The sequence below is a fragment of the Galleria mellonella genome, unplaced genomic scaffold (genome assembly GCF_026898425.1).
Source record: "Galleria mellonella isolate WM207_F2 unplaced genomic scaffold, CSIRO_AGI_GalMel_v1 utg588, whole genome shotgun sequence".
Taxonomy (NCBI): Eukaryota; Metazoa; Arthropoda; class Insecta; order Lepidoptera; family Pyralidae; genus Galleria; species Galleria mellonella.
In genome coordinates, this window is record NW_026442124.1 from 218,810 (window position 1) to 242,628 (window position 23,819).

The 23,819-nt window shown below is 30.9% G+C and overlaps 3 protein-coding genes across 4 annotated transcripts in view; 1 reads left to right on the forward strand and 2 right to left on the reverse strand.

Annotated features, from left to right (window-relative positions):
- The first annotated feature begins 1,317 nt into the window (after nucleotides 1-1,317).
- LOC113516770 (integrator complex subunit 10) lies at nucleotides 1,318-3,266 on the forward strand. The gene is made up of 2 exons (XM_052899579.1): nucleotides 1,318-1,418; nucleotides 1,494-3,266. Exon 2 carries the CDS (start codon nucleotides 1,511-1,513, stop codon nucleotides 3,242-3,244), a length of 1,734 nt encoding a protein of 577 aa, XP_052755539.1. The 5' UTR covers nucleotides 1,318-1,418; nucleotides 1,494-1,510; the 3' UTR covers nucleotides 3,245-3,266.
- A 760-nt stretch (nucleotides 3,267-4,026) lies between these two features.
- On the reverse strand, nucleotides 4,027-13,265 carry LOC113522206 (transcription initiation factor TFIID subunit 5). 2 transcript variants are annotated; one of them, XM_026907882.3, is made up of 13 exons: nucleotides 13,199-13,265; nucleotides 12,479-12,555; nucleotides 12,207-12,392; nucleotides 11,310-11,512; nucleotides 10,756-10,952; nucleotides 10,316-10,517; nucleotides 9,683-9,872; nucleotides 9,297-9,372; nucleotides 8,518-8,655; nucleotides 7,211-7,404; nucleotides 6,438-6,551; nucleotides 5,243-5,423; nucleotides 4,027-4,497 (listed from the first exon to the last, which is right to left on the reverse strand). In XM_026907882.3, exons 1-13 carry the CDS (start codon nucleotides 13,221-13,223, stop codon nucleotides 4,289-4,291), a joined length of 1,992 nt encoding a protein of 663 aa, XP_026763683.2. In that variant the 5' UTR covers nucleotides 13,224-13,265; the 3' UTR covers nucleotides 4,027-4,288. The 2 variants fall into 2 exon arrangements, with proteins under 2 accessions (XP_026763683.2, XP_026763682.1); XM_026907881.3 differs by having other exon boundaries at nucleotides 13,095-13,232.
- Nucleotides 13,266-16,190: 2,925 nt separating this feature from the next.
- Nucleotides 16,191-23,819, reverse strand: part of LOC113517025 (uncharacterized) — a 37,317-nt gene continuing 29,688 nt past the window's right edge. Inside the window, exons 8-10 of the mRNA XM_052899577.1 lie at nucleotides 20,819-21,080; nucleotides 20,296-20,371; nucleotides 16,191-19,194 (exon numbers count right to left, since the gene is read on the reverse strand). Of these exons, the coding sequence (XP_052755537.1) occupies nucleotides 18,963-19,194; nucleotides 20,296-20,371; nucleotides 20,819-21,080 (570 nt within the window). The 3' untranslated portion in view covers nucleotides 16,191-18,962. The remainder of the gene's footprint in view (nucleotides 19,195-20,295; nucleotides 20,372-20,818; nucleotides 21,081-23,819) is intronic.

Sequence of the window (23,819 nt, forward strand, 5' to 3'; positions counted from 1 at the left end):
ATTTTTTGACGAGGACGGTGTGTGCGATGTGCGGGTGTATTTGCAGGGGCTCTCAGCGAAGATTCCGCGGTAGGGAGGGTGGGGAGCACGTTGGCTATCGTAATGGATCGTCGGGGTCCAAGAGTGCATGCCTCGGGCGATGATGTTGAGGAGTGTACTCGCTTTCTTGTCAGAATCACGTCAGGATAACCTCATGTCAGGATGTAATTTTTTATGAGTATTTTTTATAATCAAGTAATGTTTAACTCGGTTTATCACTAATTACAAACTGAAATTACCGCAAGTAGACATTTGATTATCTTTTTGAAAGAAAATATCAATGTCACTGACATTTATTTATTTATTGTTACTTTGGCGAAAACAATGTCACTGACAAAAAAATTTTCAATTGTAAACGTCAGTTTGACACATGTACGTAGTTTTTGATCACAGAGCAGTAATCACTATGTTATAAGAGTTGACACTTACCTTATATCTTTAAAATTTGGATAATGAAATATAATATTCTTAATAGACAACATTGAAATAAATTGTATATTCGCAGTTTTGTGGAACTATCTGTATAGGCTTCTATCTAAAAATATCTGTATTAGTTCTGACCGTAAAAGACTTAGCTATTTCTTACAATGAAAAAAATATTTACATTTAATTAATTCATTTTATTTTTGTAGATTTTATTTTGTAATATTTTAATAGGTCAGTAATGCAAATTTTCTCTGACGCATTAATTAATAATTATATGTATAGTAACAAGATAAACAGCATCTGAAAGAAAAAATATATTTATATATACTTAAAAATTATGTATTCACCTTTATGTAGGTACATATAAAAAACATAGGTCTGTATTGCATATTAGAATTATTATTACATATAATATGATTAATATTGTTCTTATTTTAAAAGCTGACAATTTAATAAAAAATCGCGTATTGCAAATGGAATAACTAATAATTCGTATATAATTTTAGTACTATTTACCTTCATAATTTATCAATACTTATAATTAAAATTGAATTCATACCGATAAATAGTAAGAAACTATAATAGGAAAAGCACTAATGGATTTTGGAAATTTATATATATATATATATATATATATATATATATATATATATATATATATATATATATATATATATATATATATATATATATATATATATATATATATATATATATATATATATATATATATATATATATATATATATATATTTGCTAATTACTACATAACTTATCAAAATATATAATAATAAAATTAGTTCGGTTTTAATATTTTTTTTTTGTATTTATTTATAATAAAGTTCTATTTTTGTAGATGACCATGATTCGCTATAATAGAACACAGTTTCCTAATACAAAAATTTTGTTTCAAGTGGCGCAGGCCTGGTTATAATAAATTTAATTACAAGTCTGTTAGTATATTTACGTATTTTTAGTTTGTATACTAATAAAAATAGTGGTTATTCAAAAGTGTATTTATTCAACAGGTATACCTGCTAAAATAATGCCGGCAATAGACGCTTCGTTATCTGATGAAGATTACATCATTACAAGAGCTAAGGAAGCCCAAAAGTACAATATTCATTCGGCAAAAGCATGGATGTTGACAGCAAAAACATTATTTCCTTCCAATTTCAAAATACAGTTTGAGGCGTATCTGATGGAAAAGCAATCTGGTAACGTCCAAGAAGCAGCAGAATGTTTCAGTTCTCTAATGTTGTCAAGGCAGAATATGTCTGATTTATTACCAGAAATATCGGCCATAGCAAATGCTCTTAAATCGACTGATATTAATTTCCTAAGTCAAATGTTTGATAACATTGTTCCTGATATCCAACTAACTATTTTAAAAACTAGTGTTGAAAATAGTGATGATACAATGGAGCATTGTAGGTTGCTAGTTTTATTATTGAAGAAATTTCCACAGTTAGGTGTGGACAGTCTTGTTAAAACGTTGATAAATTCTGAAAAGTTTTTCTATGATAATCGTTATACACGTTTATTAGTTGTGGAGACATTGCCTTTGCTGAGTTCTTTGGAATCACCAAGACTTCTTCAACGTTTATTAGTAAAAGCTATTGATTTTTACAATTCTTATGTATATGATGAAACGGAACATGACATAACAGATCCTTGGCAGAGACTTTATGGAGTATTAGACCTGCTGGGAAGACAGTTGGGATGGGATCCTTTTCTCATTAATTATAATAATAGCTTAAATAAAGAAACTTATTTTCAGAAGTTAATAACATTACGAAACTGTGAAGACTGTCGTCAGTTATTGTATTGTGGTGTGACATTATTTTTAAGATCACTTCATGAACAAAGATCTCTGAAAGGCAATCATATTTTAATAGAAGCACTGTCAGATCCAGATTTGCCTCCATCCAAAAGAAGAAAAGGTGATGTAGAAGTTACAGGTGTATCAGCACATCAATTTCAAGCAGCTGCTAATTGTTGGGAACTATTACATAGTGATGAGGTTATTTCACGGGAATTTACAAAACTAGTTAATCAGTTGCAAGTTAAACCTTGGTCAGAAGGTTTTGTTGATGAATTGGCTCTTTACAGAGGACAGTATGAGGAAATGGCACCACCGCCTACTTCAACTAACCTTTCTGCTTGTATTGTACGAGTTTCTATAAATTATTCTCAAAAGAAATATTCAGCTTGTATTGAAAACATATTAGCAGCTTTACCACAGTTACCATCAGTAGAAGGAGTATTGGAATCAGATTTGATAGTTGGTGGTAAACATAGACATTTGCACTTTATGCCCATGACAAAAGTGGCCATAATGCACTATTTCTGCACTTTACTTATAAGAATTCTCTTGAGTACTGGAAATAATTCTGATTTAACTATTGGCCATATATTGGTATTAATTCAATTGGGTTGGCCACAAGAGGAAGCAATATTTCTTCAGATATTAGATATGATTAGACAGAAAGGTGTATTCCATTATCATTTATTTTCAGCATATATTATACATATAGATATATTGGAAGAACTTAGTTTCATTTGGAATGAGCATGGAAATAATATTGCATTGGACATATTGCCAAATTCTCAGCAACACCTTGGTCAAAGAAGGATTGGAACACGTGGTGCTGATAAAGGGGTTAAAGAAGATTTCAAACAAGCTATGAAAGCTCAAGTAGCCAGAAGTAATGAATCTTTACTCAATTTGATGATACAGTTCATAACATCTGAACGACCTTATTTGCTTCAAATATAATTAAAAAGTTTAAAAATTAAAATTTTAGTTTATTTGTACTGTAATTATTCACAGGTATCTATTATTTATTTGCATTTTTTTGTCTTAATTTTTTGTTTCTATGCCTTTAGTAGTAGCACATCATCATATCAATATTCTAATGCTGGGTAAAAATTTCGTTCATAACAGGTACATATTAACTTTTGTCGTCATGACTAGGTGCCTTAATAAAGGGTTTCATTTTGGACTGATAAATTACAATACATGAGGTATGTCTTGGGCAATATAGCGCAATCTATGATGTCAATGACTGATCTGTTTATAGGTAACCACTTAACATTAGGTGAGTCAACAGCTTGTTTGCCATCCCATGTTACATATATATATATATATATATATATATATATATATATATATATATATATATATATATATATATATATATATATATATATATATATATATATATATATATATATATATATATATATATGTAACATGGGATGGCAAACAAGCTGTTGACTCACCTAATGTTAAGTGGTTACCTATAAACAGATCAGTCATTGACATCATAGATTGCGCTATATTGCCCAAGACATACCTCATGTATTGTAATTTCAATGCCATATTTAATAAAAAAAAAAAAGAAATTATCTTAAAGCTAAATGCTTAAATGTAACTATTAAAAATGTTCCACAGAATTTAAGGTATGTTAAGGGTGGTAATAATAGTAATAAAAATATATTTATTATTTTAAACATTACCTCTAATAAACTTTTGAAATGATAAAAAAAAAAAACTAGTACTTATTTATGTTATTTATTTATTACCATTACACTTATATATTGTTGATAATAGGGCCGATACTCAGTTGCCATTTCTTTATATTTATCTCTTACCCTAAAATTATACTAGTTTTGATTTAAATATATTAAAAAATTAGTTCATATTGGTCCTTACAGTAAAGAAATCGCTGTGATATTAAATTGAAATTTTAACGTTAGAGATATGGCACCTCAGAAGCGACCCCAATGTTGGCATGAATAACGCGAGAATAAATGTTATTTATGAACTTCCTTCATATGAACCTACGCCTAATAGGAGATTACGACGTGTAAAATGTAAGTCTTTTATGGGTGAGTTTTTAGTTGGAAAGGAACGTAGCAAGAACCTATCATCTTTTTGTACAGTACTGTTGTTTCCTATTTCTTCTCCAGATACTTCTTCAGTTATAGCGGTGAAGTCCCATAGTTTAATACTGCAATCCAAAGATCCTGTAGAAAAATAAATGAGTTTAAATTAAACAGAATAGTGCACAAGAGCGAGCTTACTTCTAAGAAAGATTTTTTAAGCAAACCTAATGTGAGATAAATTGGCAGTTTATTCATAGTTAATACACAAATATAATACGAGTATATACGTAGATTAGTGTTGTGAAAGATATAATTCTTTCGGACTCGATATGAAAATCCCAATGATTGAGCTATTTCTAATTTCATGAGGAAGTGTGTTCCATAATCTAATTGCAGTTATGACAAGTCTAGCTAAAAATAAGCTTGACCAGGATGAGACGGAGTTTGTAATAAAAACGATTAAAGAGTCCTAGTATTTAGAAAGTTAAACCGCTTACACTAGTTACAACGGGACGGAACTGGTGCAACGGGATTATGCAGAATGTATGTGTGTAAATTATGTGTGTGTGTATGTAAACATTTAAACCAATAGTTTAGATGTATAATAGTGCAAACATCTACCATACCGATTGCTAGTAAAATAAACAAGTCATAGAAAGGCCTTTTGCATAATTTACAAAAAGAATAAATAAATAAAGGTTGTATCTGCATAGATGTATTTAGAGTTTAAATAGATTATTTTTTTTATTTTAAATTAAATCCATTCAAACTATACAATCTTATAATAAGAGAAAAGGCAGTGGACGGGATAGATATGGATTCAGGTTGGTTGCAGGGCGTAGGTAAGTGCCTAAGGTAATTAAGGACCCATCAAAAAATTTTATACCAGTTGATAAAATAGTTCCATCGCGACTGAAAGCCAATGCGTGAATAGGTGCTGTGTGCGCGGGCGGCAACGTTGCAGCTGGCAATCCGGTCGAAATATCCCAAATCATCAGTTCACCGCCACCACCCCCAGACGCCAGCCATCTTCCACAGACGGAAAATGACAAAACAAATATTGGAGACTGAAAAAATTAAGATTACATGTTGAATCATAAAATTTCCGAAAAATTTGTGCCGACTTTTATATGAGGCATTATTTACAAAATGTATTAGGCTTGATTCTAAAATTAACCACGAGTAATGTAGTGGTACTATTATTTACTTTGTGGCTGGCAGTGATTCTTTTTATCTCTTATACCTCTTAGTATGTATTGTGTGTATTTTATTTTTTCATGGGTGATAATGGAATGATAACCCTGCCTGCGTTATCGATATACACTGGTGGGGCACTAGTGAGAGATGATAGGTGAGAATGAAGCAGGTCAGTTAGCCCGTCGTGATTAATTCAACAAGAATTGTTCACGACGGTTTCCAGGGGAACAACGTGGAGGTCAACCTAATAAGGTACATTGCTAGCAATGGAGCTGTCAAATTCCATTGCTAACAATCCTTTCGTCCTGTATTCTGTGTTAGGGTAGATTAACTGTAAAAATAAGAAACCAGCTGACGTAACAGCCCTACTGTCTAAATTTCAATTTGTTTCTATTTTTGTAAAATCTTATCGAAATAGAAATTATTATAAACATACGGTATATTGAAATCGGGACAGAAGGTTTCAAGTAAAGGGAAAGAATTGTTGAATTAATGTGATATTTTAACGTCTGCAGGTAAAATATTGATTGCACAGAAATCAAGAATCTATTGAGGGACATAAAAACAGCACGCTATCAAAGCTGCGGGTAAAGGTTTTTTTTTATGGGTGGAAATGGTATGGTAACCCCGCCTGCGCTAACGGGATACGCTGGCGGAATACCAGTGAAGGGTGATAGATAAGAATGAAAACAGGCCAGTTAGCCTATCATGATGAATTCATCAGAAATTAACCATGATAGTTTCCAGGGAGAACTGCCAGGAGGTCGACCTGGTTGGGCTAGCAATGGGATTCTCAGTCTCCATTACTAACAAACCCTTTCCCCTGCGGGTAAAGGTTAAGATAATATTTAAAAAAATGTTTAAAAAACAAAGTAACGGGTTACCTTATGCCCTGTCATAATTCGAACTTGAGTTCCGGTCAAACAATCCCAGACGCGTATAGTTCTGTCACTGGAGCCCGTTGCAATATAATTCGAATTAGGGTGAAATTGAACACACTGAAAAGAAATTTTATAATTGTGTATTTTACTTTATCATAAACTTAATTTTAATACTATAACCAGAGATTTTTCAGATATGATTAATTACATAAATCTTTTCTTATTTAAAAAGATAATAAAATAGATTTTAAAACTCTCGTAACATAATTCTTTGTTGTGGGATGCTTAAAAAATATAGTCTACATTTCATTTCAGTATTTACTGCTGAACATAAGATTCGCCTATAGATTACCACAGTGGTCGTACGTTATCTGCAATATCCATTCATTTATGTAACACATTTCAGGTTATTGCTTCATTGAAGGCTCTGCTTTTGCGTGTATAGGGTCTTTCCTTGAGAAACTTTTACCCCCATCGATTATCAGTACTATTCTTCTAGATAAATAACCAATCTATTGATGTTTTCGCTAATTTATATATTTAAGATAAAATGAGCTAGTAACGTCCAGCATTTTGTTTTTCTAATGTGAAACCAAAATATGTCTATTGACGATTTTCCACTAGTTGTTTGATATACGACTGTACTCGAAGGTCCCCGATGATAATGAGCATTGTAGTGGTGGGGAAGGTATTGTTAGCAATGCGAACTACTGGTGTACTACCACTGTTATTTATGTCATTTAGGTAATTTAATATTTAGTTAAAGTGAAACTTACGTCAACGTCAGAAAGGTGACCAGCGAATATTCTGAGAGGCTGATGGTGATCGGTGGCCCAGAGACGCGCGGCGCGGTCGTGTCCAGCTGATGCGAAATAGTGTCCGTGTGGTGACCAACGGACCGCCCATACAGGCCACACGTGCCCGCGGTATACCACCAAGCATGTCCAGCATTGCAGCGACCACAAGCGGACTGGAGTTCGTTAATTAAATTAATCAATAAAAAGTGGTAGTATTAATTAAATCCTATTAAAATAATAGGATTTTCTTCTTAATAATAAATTATTGTTTGCAGTGGTTAAGTTATATTTCATACATGTACAAATTCATCATAAAATTTTATTTTATAGAGAAAATCATCCTGATTCACTAACCAAATCCGTATGGGACCAACGCGTTATAAGATTTTGATCTGCAGTAAAAATAGTGATTGATTATAAAATGAATATGAGACAAAATGGGATTACATTTTCTTTCTGACTATATCATGTCAGGTCGAGCTTCATGTAGTCGCTCTGAAATTATTGTAGTTGATTTCTAGCAAATTCGCCATAATGGGTTAGTTGTTGCCCCGCCATTGTACACTGCTAGCATAGGCGAAAACACCATTCCATTTTCATTGAAAAAAAATGGGAATATTATCTATTGCAAAAAAAAAAAACGAATATCGATTCCAAATTGGCGAGGATATTGCGTAGCATATCCTTTTTGAAGTCGGTTGAAGGATGTCACCATAGGTATGACTTCATAAAACAGCGATTTTTTAACAATATACTGCACTCATTTTTGAATAGATTATAAAATAAAAAAGAATGTCTTCTCTGAATTAACAATAATGAAACAACTTGACAGGAGATTGCGACGACGATATTTGATTGTTACTCAACCCCGCAAAAGACATAAATTAATATTATAAAACTAAGTTTTTTTTAAGGGTGAAGATGGAATGGTAATCCCGCCTACACTATCTGTATACGTTGACGCCAGTGGAGGGCGACAGGTGAGGATGATGACAGGTCAGTTGGTCCATAGTGACCACTTGAATAAGAATTAACCACTATGGTTTCCAGGGGAAACCGCGTGGAGGTCGACCTGATAGGATCCTAGCAATGAAGTTTTTAAATCTAATTACTAACAATTCCTTTCCCCCCAAAACTAAGTATTATTATTCCATTGCAGGGACAGGATAGCAGTTGATAGTTTGTTTAACAGGTCTTATAAAAAAATCAATATTGTGTTGATGGGGTTACACAACATAGAGATGGGTTAGATGTATGTTTGAAGGTAAAATGTTACAATGCAATACCTGTCGAATCTTCCGAACACGAAAGTAACAGATTTTTAAAAGGATCGAATGCGACTTTGTAGACAGGTCCGGAATGTCCAAAGAGTGTACGACATGTGTCTCTGTCTTTTTCTTCCATCATTCTTACGAGGACGTCACCTGGAAAATATAAATATATATAATAATAATAAAATTTTAATGATACAAAGATACATATTTAAATAATAGTTTTCTAATATATTCTACGGTTACCTAATTAATTAAATAAAACATTTGAAACATAAATACTAAGTAGGTATACAGGTTATGTTACATTTTTATCAATTACTATGTTTCATTTACACCTATTTATTATCCCGGTCATGCGTAGTTACTAGCGCAGCAAGTATTAGGTCCTATCTACATTATAAAATATACAAGTGTAAAATGGGCCCCTTACGTTATTATGCTTATTTTTTTTTTAATGGGTGAAAATGGAATGGTAACCCCGCCCGCGCTATCGGTATACACCGACGAGGCATCAGTGGAAGATGATAGGTGAAAATGAATGCAGGTCAGTTGGCCCACCATGATGAATTCCAAACAAGAATTAACCATGATGGTTTCCAGAAGAAACCGCGTGGAGGTCGACCTGAGAGGGTATATTACTAGCAATGGGGCTATTTAACCTCATTACTAACAATCCCTTTCCCCCGTTATTATGCTTATTTAGATATTTATTATGACATTTCATACTGACAACTTTACAAGGTAAACTAGGTCTTTATAAGAAAAAATGTAAACAAGAGTGACCAACAAACCTGCTTCTCTGTCAATATCTTGCAATTTTTCAGCAGATTTCATACCGCGTAGTTTTACCGGTGTCAGAGTCCAAACCTGAAATCGCAAAGTTTATGTTGAAATGTAAACAATCAATAAACACTTTTAACATTTAATGGATTGAAATAAATTTTTATTTGGACTTTAGTAAATAGAGTCAGAGAAAAACTAGTTTTTTAATTTATAATTATAGTATATATAAGTAGTATTTATTTATTTAACTATTTATTTTACCAGAAACATAAAAATGACAATTAAACAATTCAAGTAAAACACAGTAACATAAAGATTAAAATGTACCAATGTTATAAGACATATAGTAACAATTATGAAAAAAAAATATAATTATGTTATATACGTCATGTACCTTTATTGTAGAATTATTAAATCCAACTGCGAGCAAAGTTGAGTCATCGCAAATGTCCGCACATATCGCTGTATGGCCACTGTTAAGTAATGTGTAGAAACAAATGGATGGCAGACTATCAGGGCCCAAATGGACACGTTTTGATGCTTCCCTCAGTGCTTTTCCTTTTTCTAATTTATCAGTCTCTTTCCTAGTTTATTAATATAAAATACACTTTAAAATAGCTGTGTGAATGTGAAACTAAGTGGTTACATATATTACGGTAAATGTGTATGTTTAAGATTATAATATAATAAAAGTTATAATTTTTTTTTTAATAATTGCACACCTACATAATAGCAGAATAATATTAAACAATAATTTTATTTTGATATAACATCTGTAAAATGTACTTTATTCTTGCATATAAATGAATTATAATAGTTATTAAATTTATAACAAATTTTAATAGGAAAATGTACCTACATAATATTAAATAATTATTGAATAGTGTATCTGCTAATCACGGCTGAGCGCCGTCGAAATTCACGATTAGTAGAATTTTATGATTAAATTATTAAATTTTTATTTAAGAAAATAATGAATAAAGAAACAGGTATATAAAAAAATGTGATTACGGTATTAAGTACATACATTTCAGGCAGTGGGATTCTGTCACTAGGTGGAGCATTGGGATCAGATTTTGGTTTCTTCATAAAGATATTATCCTTTTTAGCCTTCTTCTTTTTTGGTTTGTCAGGTGTTTCCTCAGTTTCCTCTTCATCTTCGACAGGAACCGGAGGAAGTTGTATATCAGGTTCTTTTAGTAAACCATAATAGACTTTGGTACGATTTTCTGCAATAATCAATTGAAAAGTACACAAATAAGGCTTGTAAACTGCACAGTTTATGTCTGAATTAATATACTGCAAAAAAATTTGTCTGACTGACTTGTTAATAAATAATAATCTAAGTTTCCTTTTATGCATGAACTAAGAAATTTTTTTTCAATTTCCATGACATAAAAGACTAGGATTTCGCACGGATAAAACAGCGGCAATATGGTATTTTTTATTAATAAGAAAGTAGCTCACCATTTCTAGTAGCTTCTCCGAGCATTCCTCCTGCAGTAGCACGGATTTGCGCCAGAGATCTCCCAGGCCCATCATGTACTTCAATTTGTATGTGATTATTTATGATGTTAATAATTACAGTTGTTTTTTGTTCATGTAAGAATCGTTTGAGCTGAGATGATGCATCTCGAGATAATTGCACTACAAATTTGTTTGAACTGTAAATATATATAATATCATTTATAATTATTGCACAGTTTAAAATATTATTTAACAAGTGACAATGAAATCTATGGAAACCAAAAATTTATAAATACTATTGAAGCAGAAGAAAATAAGAGATAGTATAAGAGGAAATAAGAGAGTAGTTTAGGCAACCTGGTTATATTTTTATAGTTATGACCAATATTGAGAATATTGTATTCATATTATAGATAAAAAAAATGTTGTTAGCCCAATTATAACTAGCATTTGATAAATTATTATTATCATTTGATTATACATACTTAGCCAAAGGCAGAAAACAAAAACAATTTAGAAAAATGATTAGAATAAAAAAAAAATATATAACTAACCTATATATTTCTGCTAATTCATTGCCCTTTATTTGATCTTTATTTTTTACTATGGAGAATTTCTTCAGATCTTCCTGATAATAGTCCTCTTGTTCTGGGCCAAACTTCTCTAAAAAATTTGCAGCATGTGTGGTGTGTTCATAGAGAATCAATACCATATACATGTGAACAAATATGGGATACAGGAGTGTAGACAACTCATACTGAAAAAGATGTAACAAGTAAATATAAATGAAAAAATAAATTTATTACTCAACACCTAGAGTAAGAATTTATGGCACATTTAATTAGTCATAAAATAACAATTTATATTAGTATGTAATGTATTAACACAAAACCCCAAGTAATAAAAAACAATGCAGGTAAGTTATTTACAGTCAGTGGACTGATTTGTCAACGCCTGCCCATCAGACAGGAACATTTACATATAGTGTAAACTCTGACAATAGAGACAGTGTTTTAGTTTTAGGGAATGACATTGAATATGGGATGACATGACAATATTAAATTTATATGAGTAGAGATGCATGGATTACAATTAGACTTTGGGCTTAACCTAAACAAAGGTTATTTTTAGCCTATGGTTAATTCTAATTAATGCTTTCATTTTTTGTTTTTACTGTACCTGGAAGTAAAACCTACAGCATTTTAAATACAAACTAACTTCATTTTGAGAAATAGAATATTCATAAGAATAAATTTGGTAATCACCGTGTGGTTCCGACATAAAATAAGCCATTCGTTACTTTCCTGTGGTTGACGTAAGAAGGTTCTATCTATGGTTGCCAACTTGCCTGCCAAGTGTGGTAACTACTAACATAACCCTCTATTACAGGGAGGCCTATCTTCAGCAATGGACAATTACCGTATGATATGGTATGGTATACACTCAGTTACCTTATAAATATCTAAAGAGTTTTCAATAAATTTTTTTAAACTTTCATATGCAAATTCATAACTGTATGGGTCACTTTCAGTATGATGTGCTGTCAATATACTAGCTAATTCTACTTCTGGCAAGTCCAAATTTTCATACTCTGCATCACCTAAACTGGCTTCTTTTCTAAGGATTTCTTCAGTGCCCTGAAATTGTAAATAAAATGGTATTGCAAATATACTATAAACTGGCAGTATAAAAAATAATAATAGAGCAAAATATATATAAGTACCTTTAGATTATATTTACGAAGTAGTTGTAGTACAGCTAATAATGGAGTCGATTTGTCTCCCATTTTGTTAACAAAACCTGAACAATAACGCAAATTATTACTTAAAAATATACACATATTTAATTTCGTGTAATAACAATGTGTGACAACTCTTATTCATTTTTAAGCAAAGGAAAAAAGCATAATATAATCATTAAAGAACAGGAAATTTATAACCATATACAGGGTACAAAAATAGCAAAATCTTACAGCGCTTGAGCAATTAATGAATTGTAAAGTATGGTATTTAAGTATTTTTTTAATCGTTGAAAATGGTATGGTAACCCCGCCTGCGCTAACGGGATACGCTGGCGGAGCACCAGTGAAGGGTGATAGATGAGAATGAAAACAGGCCAGTTAGCTCATCATGATGAATTCATCAGAAATTAATCATGATAGTTTCTAAGGAGAACCGCGAGGAGGTCGACCTGGTTGGGTATATTGCTAGCAATGGGATTCTCAGTCTCCATTACTAACAATCCCTTTTCCCCTAAAAATCCGCAGTTAAATTATGTTAGTCAAGGCGCTCCAAATGAATGATTTTCACAGGTTCAAAAACAGTACAAGTAAAACTTACTCAAGTAGGACTATTTTATACTGAGAATTAAACTTCTTTAATAAATACAAGAAGTAATTATTATAATTATGTACTAATGTAAATAATAAAATAAAATGCCTTACTAGAAGAACATAGAGTAAATAACATGTAGAGAAATCACAGAGTAGTGAGACTATGTCTAAAGAGGTTATATACTCTTTGCATGTACACAGATTAGAGAGACTATAACATATACTCTCTGATAGGTGTCACTAGATAAAATAAAACTTCCATACTTTCTATATAAACCGTGTCGAATATATAATCTAGTAATGTAAATGAACAAAAACTTTACATACACTTTTTCTATACACTAGCCTGCTATGAAATGAAAAAAATAGCAACTGATGATGTATCTTTCATTCTCTTTTTATTAATTATATTTGCATAAGAAGAAAGGAGGCAACCATATTATTTACAGCTTTTATTTTATCATTCCTTCTATATAATTTCTTGTTCTTAGATTGAACCTTATCCATCTACATCATAAGAAAAATCTGTTAATAAAGATACAGTTAATCTAGATTCTTGTAAAATTGCAGATAGACTTATAACAACATATGGGGTAGGTGACAATCTTGTAAAGAGATTAAAATAGACTATTTAATTTAAAAATAAAATAGTTAACCCTTAATTTGGCAGAAAAAAAAATCATATTTTTTTTTATCTTATATATATATGTTTTAGGATATTTAAGGACCTTGTAAAAAATATTTAAGACGGACGTCTCTTTGGGGCGGACATTGCCAAAGTAGGGTAATAAAACAATATTGTAAAATTAAATTTTATTTCGTTACAAAACAGTTACCAGAAGGAGACTTTGTACAAAAGTCGATTGCTTGGGTACCTCTGTCCCATTCGTATTTCTACCGTGAAGCAGTTGTGTTTGCATGGCTGTGTTTCGGTTTGAAGGGTGGGATATGGCGTGAATTTACAGGGTACTGAGGAATAACACCTGAGTCCTCAGGAATGGCAACGTATGGGGGGTATCATGAGTGAAACAGTATACTTAGTTATGTCTATGGTACTGCTCATGTCTATAGGCGATGGTTACCACTTTCCATCAGGTGGGCCGTCAGCTTGTTTGCTATTCTAAGAAGAATAAAAAAAAAAACATAGTCAATCAAATGTTGAATTTACTCAAACATGCTTGGAAATGTGAGCATTATTTTGACAATCTTCTTTGAGATAAATCAAAATTGCCGTACTGGCCAGATACATGCGGGCAGCGGCCGGCATAAGTTGTATGAAAATACATATCTATCGTGTTTTGCGCCCAGATAAATGACTATGTAAACTTATATCTGTCCTGTAATTTAAAAATGGAATGACTTTTTACTTCGAAACATGGCTACAGAAAAAGTTAATTGTGAGTGTTTGGTGGATTAGCGCCAGTGTCGTTCTCTATAGGTTTCTAAAATTTGGCTAAACGATTACGGCAGATATCTATTATCAGCAACTGCAAACCATGAAGAAAGAACTAGCTGCTAAACAACCGAGATTGGTCAATCGCTTTAGGGCACTGTTGCTTCACGACAACGCAAGACCACACACTGCACAACAAACAACCAATAAGTTACATGAGCTACAATTGGAATGTCTGTCTGTCTGAACATCCACCGTACTCCCCGGACCTTGCTCCAACAGATTACCATTTTTCCGAAATTTGGACAACTTCTTAAAAGGAAAAAATATCAACTCCGATGCGGTAGTCCAAACCGCCTTCAAAGAGGTTATTGATTCTCACCCCCATAGTTTTTTTTTAGTAAAGGCCTCAATGAACTACCTATGAGATGGCAAAAGTGCATAGATAACAACGGTGCATACTTTGAATTATTAAATATATTTTACAAAAAAAAAAAAAATACATTTTATATTCCTCCCGTACAAAATACCAATTTCATATGTAAGGACCTAATATTAATGTAATCATGTACTTTAAAGTCGTCCTTGCATTTGTATTATACGAGTTTCGGTGTGCTTTTTAATAATGGTGCGTGAAGTCATTGATGGTTATTAAGTGAAATGTAACAAATTAAATCAGTTAATCAACAGATCACCATTGGTATTCTCCTTATGTTTACGAATATAGGAATTGAATCTATGCATAATATGTCTTTGTCCATATCATAATATATATATTAGCATTGTTAGCAATACAGCAAATCTTGATCACAACGATGAAAGATCTGATTATGTAACTTTAAGTCCTAAGTGATACCGTTTCGATCACATTTATATTATAAACATAAAAAGGATTTCAATCGATAGAATGCGATTATGTACTAGGTACCGGCGTACACTAGTAACGTAGACAGGATTACATCATTTGACATTTATCAATTAAAAAAACTTAAGTATCTCATTAAGTATTATTTCTATCAATTGATATTTTGAAATTTTGAATTTTAAACTCAAGCAAGGAAACAGATTGATTATAGTCTTGTAATTTAATATTTGAGTTTTACGTTTTACAACACAGAGGCCAACGAGTATGCGACTCATCTGATGGTAAGTGACTACCGCCACCCATGATTACTCACAACACCAGCATTGCAGGTGTGCTGCCGGCCCTTTAAGAAGGAATATGCTCTTTTCTTGAAGGTTATGATGTCATATTGGTTCGGAATTACTGCTGCTGAAAGTTGATTCGAAAGAGTTTACGCAGTTTCAGTGGGTTGAGTCGGATAGTAAGGCGCTGATCATCAATGATTCGAGCCGCCCGAATCTTAATGCGGTCTAACGGAAGGAGTTGGTACTGTGGCGCTCCTGCCCATTAGTGAGAACGGTATTCCATATGTATATGCCATTCCATATGTGGCGTGAAATATTGTCTCACTCTATTGAGCATTCCTTAATTTTTGGAAGCCATCTCAGTTTATTAAAATTCTACAGTATGTCGTACCCATAAAGGAAATACAAAATATCTATGATTTTCTCCATTATCGTATATATATGTAAATTAATATTATTTAGGCTAATACCACAGTATAAGTAATAGCTGTAAAGGTAAAACTTACAAATAAAAGTTACTCCATGCTCCCTTGAAAGAAAATGTACACTATTTATATCAGTTTCATTTATTTTGCGCTTCAGGATTTGTTTACAAAATGACTGTTAAGCACTTAGTATAATTACAGGTAATTATGGTTCTAATTGCTTACCTTACACCTATAACAATACTGATTCACTAGGCACAGGTATGTAGGTAATTACTACAATGTAGGTAATATTGACAATTAAACAATTGTAATTAGAAGTATAACTTATTCTATTATTTCGAAAGTAGGTATAAATTTATCAAACCTAAGTAATTCTTGATTGCCAATAAACAGTAGAATTTTTCAAAAAGGTTTCAGTTTATACGAAAGTGATTTCGAGTAAGTGCAAAAAGTAATATCTAATAGGTACCTACCTAAGAACATATTAATACAAATTTAATCTCACACCATTACTTTAATCTAAGATAATAATTATGTACTTTAATTATCAATAAGTAAAATGGGTTGGTAGAGTACAGAATAAAAGTACAGGTCGTTTAAGTAATTACAAAAATAAAATTAAAATGAAATAAATAAAAAAAGTCCGAAAACAGGAGTTAGCGTTCTGACTTTCTTACGAGAACCTAACACTATGAATATCTCTAATAATAGTATAATAGTATCTCTTTCCTTCCTTAGCAAAACCTAATAATCTCTAATAATAGTATCTCTGATAAAAGTTAAAGTTTAGTTGTAAAAGTTAAAATATTCATCTAAACTGAATAAGTATATAAGATCCATTTAATTGAAATTAATAATTTATTGTTGAAAAGTTGATCATACACTTTGACGTGTGTTATTCCGTATAGTTCCTATCATACTCATTTTACATTACATTTTAGTCTTGCAAGGATCTGAGTTTAGGACGAATTGTTTTTAAGACATCCGTTTCATGCATTATGATTTTGATTCTGAATGCATTGAATAATAGGCATTATAAGTATTAATAATAAATAGATAAAATTGAATGAAATAGGTAGGTACCCAAGTCCTTAATTTATAATAATATTAATGATAGTGCCAAATAGTAATAAATATGAATCTATTGTTTATAATAAATAAAATCTATTACAGGTAAAACCTATTTAGGTACTTAAAATAAAAATATTGATAATATTGATTTAAATTTATAGATGTTTTGTTTTAAAATATTCAAATACTGAAATATTTTTTTCATTATTTATTAGATTAGAATAAAATGCCTAAGAAATACTGTTCTTCTAAAAAGTCTTCAAGAAATTGAACATTATTTATTTTTTACTAAGTAATCAAAAGTTTGAGCTTTTTCATTTAATCCCTATTATCTACTATTCAACATCAATGCGATATGTAATAGGTACAAATTGATCGTCGTCAGTTGCACCGAAAGACAAAGTATTGAAATAACTTTTGGCTAAATGTTTCGTAAGTAATGTACGAACACTGAAAACGTTATTTTATTAATGGATAATAAACACATCTTAAGATAGAATGTAAGATTGTCATTACTCTTATTCAAAATTGTAGCAAACATACACTAAATTACTCTTGAAATGTTGTCAGTCTTAAGATCCGTCTATTAATACCAATGTAGTAATAACAAATGTACTGAAGTACCTTACTAATTAATATTTCATTAGGGGGTAGATATTGTTAATAATATTTATTCAAACACGTCTTTATAAATTTAACGAACCTTAGTTATCTAAATCTACAATTCACTCTATGTTTGGTCGTCAATACATAAAGCTAATAATTAGCAAGGTGAGTACTTTATAACTTAGGTACCGATTAAAACATTTCTAATCAACGACAAAAAAGTCGTTCATAAATATGTTAATGTAAAGAGTTTAATGGCTTTTTCAATTAGGTACACAGATTACCAAGTAATTTACTATTATTTTTTCTAATTCCCATAAAACTTTTAAATAATAACAAGGGTAGGTATTTAATCTAAATAATTGTTTTGCTAATAATAATTAAGTTACTAAATCTAATATTTATTTTACCTGTGGTAAGATATACTAATTATAATAAATATTTGACTAATAAATATCTAACATTATTACTGTGCCATTTAATTTCGTCAAAAATAATTTTAAACAGGGCATCGTTATAATTACTACAGATCTATACGTTCTTATCTATGACATGTTATTCTAAATGATTAAAGCTTGGAATACATGTAAACAGTCGTAAAAGTTGCGGTAGTGGGTATTAGTATTTTTTTCACTAAAGAAAAATCCTTAGTAATGCCCAAAATAATTATCGTCAAATGCGTTTATGTTTGTCACACGTATTTTTGTGAAAAGAAAACAGTTGTGATAATTATATAAACAAAAATCTAAAAATTGGTATGAACGCCCACAAGTTCTCTATTTAATCTATCCATATATTTTCATGCCAAGCTCTTTGCGGAGTAGCCAGAGTAAATAGAGTGTCAAAGACCTATCTATCTTTTCATACATCTAGCCTCATACAATTTGTTAACTTGTCTCATGCATACACGCCGATTACGAAAACTCATGACTCCTCATTCAGATAGCAGAACTGCATAATGTTACATGTATTTTTGTTAATAAAACAATTTTAGACAATTCTATAGGTTTTGCAATCGACAGGTTTACACCCGTGTTGGTCCCATATTTATTCGTTATGATTGACGTAATTTTAGTTTCGAAGCAAAATCCTAAATTATTGAAATTGTACATAGCGGTAATTCACTAAATCATTCAGTATTTATTTTATTAAATTGACAACTGTTTCGTGAACGAATATATTAGTCAACGTAAAAATTGTAAAAGCTGGATTGCACGGCTTTATTAATTTAAAGATCTTGACTGGAACAGTTGTGAGCGTCTAGAACTCTTGGCGGAATCTCCTCATAAGGTACAACTTGTGCGGTGGCCATTTCTTGAGCTACACGTTCCGCTGCACTAAGCACTCTTAATAAGTTCAGTCCAGCTAATTTACGAAGCTCTTCTATACTCCATCCCTCCTCCATCAATTCAGCAAATAACAGTGGGTAGGATGATACGTCCTCAAGTCCTTGTGGAGTGCTGTTGATTATTTTTTTAACATTGGTTAGTTATACAATTAATTCGGTATTATTACAATTAGTATTATTTGGCAGCAAAAGCAGTGTCAGGCATATAATTTAAGATAAAGGTGTTTCCCACACGTTCTGTTCTCGATAGAGTTAAATTAGAATTTTATAAATTGGTTCGCGTTCAGCTTATGTTCTTTGGATTCTCATATCACAGGATATCCTGTTTTATGATTACATATACTCGTATATTAACATCATGATTACGTATTTATTTGTGTTTTTTTTATAGGATAGTTATAACTTTTTTACAATTATAAAACATACTTTAAAAATAAAGAATTGATCAACCAAAATACTATTAAGATTGTAAGCAAGTAAATTCGATAACAAACGTTACATTTAAGTAAATGATATAAAGATAAGGGGAGCACTGACCGCATACTTTTAGAACAAAATATGTGTATAATTAAGTATTACACATACGAGTATTATTATAATTTCAGCCGATAATTGTCAACGTTTGAACCTCCCCTATAAATTGCCGTAAAAAACGATCCTGAGTCGCCTGCATTCATTGACCTTTGTATTTGAAGTCGTTGCTCTATCGGGGGTCGTCCTAAACTGTGTTTATATATGCGAAGTAGTTATTCAAAAATATTTTTTTTCACATTGATTGTCCAATTTTTGAAGCTATATGGTTGACCCATTTTTAACTAAGCTATTATTCGGGATAGATAAAGCGAAAATATTCTTGTTTTTTTTACGGATATCCTTATATCGAAAATTTTGAATCTATCACGCAGCGTATATATAGCTCGCTTCATAACTCGCTGAGTAACTTATGGAGCTTATGTATAGAGGTAGCAGTGACGGACAATGTTTCGGTTCCGTTATTCATCATTAACAAGATGTACTGTTTTTTTGGATTTTGAACTTTAAAGCATTTTAGATATGAATATTAATTACGTTACAATCGAATTAAGAAATATGGCAAAAAATTTTGCTATTGTAAGTTTACATAAATAATATATATACATAATAAAGTATACATAAATAAAAGTATATGAAGTCAATAACTTTCTTAGTGATTGGGTCACGTCATAGTACTTACTAGTTAATTCCATCATACCCAGCTCCTAGGCCAACGCTATCCACTCCAGCTACGTCGCGAATATGATTTATATGGGCTGAAATTAAGGTTGATATTTTTGTAACCAATAGTGTATAGGTATTAATTATTATTATATCTCTAAGATATTCTTTTAAATTAGATCATTTATAATAATGACTTAAAATTAGCTAATCAGCATATATCTACAAAATTTAACCGAAAAAAGGAGGTTCTCAATTTGGTTGTATTTTTTTATGCTTACTTCATAACTCCGTCAATTGTAAACCGATTTGATAAATTCTTTTTTATATGAAAAGATAAACTTACAGTTTGGTCCTAGAGAAATTTTATCCGAATCGGTTTAGTAGTTTAGTTACTAAATAAAAATAACTGGTTTTGAAGCCGGTGTTTTTATAGAACACAATCTTAATCTTATTATATTGGTGATCGAACCCGCAAATATGAAGAGAAATAGCTGGTATCAGTTATGTAATAATTGTCTGTGAGTATTAAAGTAACTCACCTATAGCATCTTGAACGGTAGCTGTTTCTTTGCAAGTGAGAAAAGAAGTGTAGAAATTGACCATGATAAGACCTTTGTTGGCGGCCAAGAGCCGCAGCACCGTGTCCGGCACGTTCCTAGTGACATTACAGAGTGCACGAGCCGAAGAGTGTGAAAAGAGTACGGGGGCTCGCGACACCGCTAGAGCGTCACGCATTGTGCGTTCGGACACATGTGACAGATCTACCAGCATGCCGAGTCGGTTCATCTCCTTAACGACTACCTGTTACCAAAGGAAAATATTTAGTAGAACAAAAATATGTGGTCGGAGAGTGATTAGATACCTATCTACTGACAACCTATTTTTTAATAGGAAACAGTACGTCGTTATTTATATGTGTTAGTAGTATAGTATAAGTAATAATATTGTTAGTGAATACGGTAATAGTAAGGTATTTATTTATTTAAAATTACGGGAATCAAATGTTAATGGAAATCCATTATTAAATTTAAAAAAAATATATTATCATAAAAAAAAAATAATCTGTTATAATTTAATTTTTGATTTTTTGTAAACGGAATGTAATTTATATCTAGTAATTTTAGATATATTCTATTTAGATTTATCATATTAGTGATAATAATTTTAAAATTAAGTTTTCTTAATACGACCAAATAGTAGGTATATAATTAATTGTATATAAAATTGTATATAATTAAAAGTTTATATGATCTAGAATATTTTCTTTTCTATCGCAGTAGGGATCCTTTACAGTGGGTAGTACATTGTGGCAAAAGCTTATGTTCAGTAGCAGACAACGTAAATGAAATTATCATGATGATGTTATTCATGTTATTATGCAAATGTCCAGCAATTCAATGCTAACAGTTTATATTATACAATGATTTGATTACAATCCCTCATAAGGGAGGGCTATATTCACCAGTGAACAGTTAACGACTGTATAAACATTCAATGATTTATAAATTTTTATTTGTTTATTTATTAGACAAATAAATACTTTTAAAACAATGTTTTTAATGTATAACAAACTAAATATTCAATTTTTTCTTCTATACTGCATATTCGCCTATAACTACTAATATTTTATACAATTATATAAATTCATTAAATTAAATCTAAGAAAACGGGAAAGAAAACCTTATATAGAGTTTTTTCGGTACAAATTAAATTTTCAGTTGACAATGTTCATAGACGCGCTAAAAGAATATGATAACTAACATAAAAACATTCAATGAAATATGAATAATTCTATACAAAGGGGTTTTAATAAGACCCAAAAGATTACATTATTTGGAACCTTCAGAGATTTTGTGATATCCCTGGATATTTCATAAAATCCTGAATATTGTCACTTACCTGCAATATGTGCCTACATTTTCAGAATCTTTCATGAAATTTCATACTTACGTATCTTAGGTACTGCACTATCATATTATGTCATTGGATTAGAACTATATGTTTTAGAACAGACATATTTCACAAATAAGTGTTTCGTATATATTATACAACGTTATAGAAATTATCTTGTAATGCAAATAAATTTAGTATTCAGGTACTTATTAAAGAAGGACTGTCGCTGTCAGCTTGCATTTGTTTCACTTAGTCAAATTAGTTTGCTGAAAATTTATTTAATTTATACACTGAACACAAATAGGTTTCGTTGATTTTATAAATTCCATTGAGAGAACTTTATTAATAATTAAGTGTATGCTGTAACATTGTTAGGGTTGATTGGAATAAAAATTATGTATTAATGTTATTAATATAATAAAATTGTAACTAGACGATGTCTGTATGTCAAAGATATTTAAAAAATAGATATGAGGGATAATAGATGCCCAAACAACAATTTTTAGAAATTTTGTCTATCTCTTTGTTTGTATGTTTGTTCCGGTATCACGCAAGAACTATTCCACCAAATTGGAAGCAGTTTTTACAGTTGTATTAAGTTTGTCTTCAAAATCTAAATTAAAATGTGGTGTATGGTTCATACTTCAAGAAAAGTCAAGGTACTCAAAAGTTTGTATACACTATGGCCAAGAAAAGTTAAGGTACCCAAAAAACTTGTATACACTATGGTCAAGAAAGGTCAAGATACCCAATAAGCTTGTATAAACTGTGTTGTAAAAAAAAAGCTACCCAATATCATTACAACTCGCACAAGTGTAGTTGAGTTACAAATATCTAAATATATTTAAAAAAATACATTTATTATATTAGTAAAGCAAAATTGAATGGTTAGGATTTATTAAATATTAATACAACTGAGATATGTAGAATTGTAAAGTGGTTTTACGAGTATCTTTCTATTTGCTTACCAAGTAAATGGAATTATATTTATTAGAACTTATATATCTGTGTTTATTTTGTGATTTAAGAGAAAAATATAATTAAATATGGTATCTTTTATAGGCATCTAACTTTGATTTCTCTTGGGCATTGGCATGAATGGAATGGAAAAATAATATAAAAGTGAAGTATTAAAAGAAAGTTATAACTTTTGATTGATGAAATCCATCCATTGTGAAATTTTCTAAGAATAAATAATAAGTTTAAAACAATTTAGGTCAAACAGCTCCAAAGTGTTGATTAAGTTAAATATTATCAAAAGGATATGGATAGAATAATAACTGGAAAAGTTTTGTTTATTGAGGAAAAAATATGTATCTATGTTTACTTATAAGTAGGTACTTTTATCAAGGTAAGATCTTTAAAAGTATTTTTTAACATCAAGCTACGCGCTTACGTGTCTCTGCGTTACACGCAGTGAGTGCTTTCAACAAAAGAAAATATTTCGAAAAGTATCGTTGTAAGAAAACAAAGAACTGCTTGGCGAGCACCGAGTTCATACAAAGCGAAATATTGCCGTGAGGCGGGATGTTTATGATTATGGCACACTCAGTCTACTCGCTGTTTCAATCTTTACGGTTTCGTTTACTAGGTACTTACTCGTTTCAGCATTTTCTACAATTTACATCATTCATGATATACAAATCT

What these genes read in the sequence shown, in the direction of transcription:
- LOC113516770 (XM_052899579.1), top strand. Translation starts at nt 1,511, where the DNA reads ATGCCGGCAATAGACGCTTCGTTATCTGATGAAGATTACATCATTACA.
- LOC113522206 (XM_026907882.3), bottom strand. Translation starts at nt 13,223, where the DNA reads ATGTTATTTACTCTATGTTCTTCTA. An exon ending in GTGTTCGGAAGATTCGACAG is followed by an intron (nt 7,405 to 8,517) that starts GTATTGCATTGT and finishes AACGAACTCCAG; the next exon opens with TCCGCTTGTGGTCGCTGCAA. An exon ending in TGGAACTATTTTATCAACTG is followed by an intron (nt 4,498 to 5,242) that starts GTATAAAATTTT and finishes ATTTTTCTACAG; the next exon opens with GATCTTTGGATTGCAGTATT.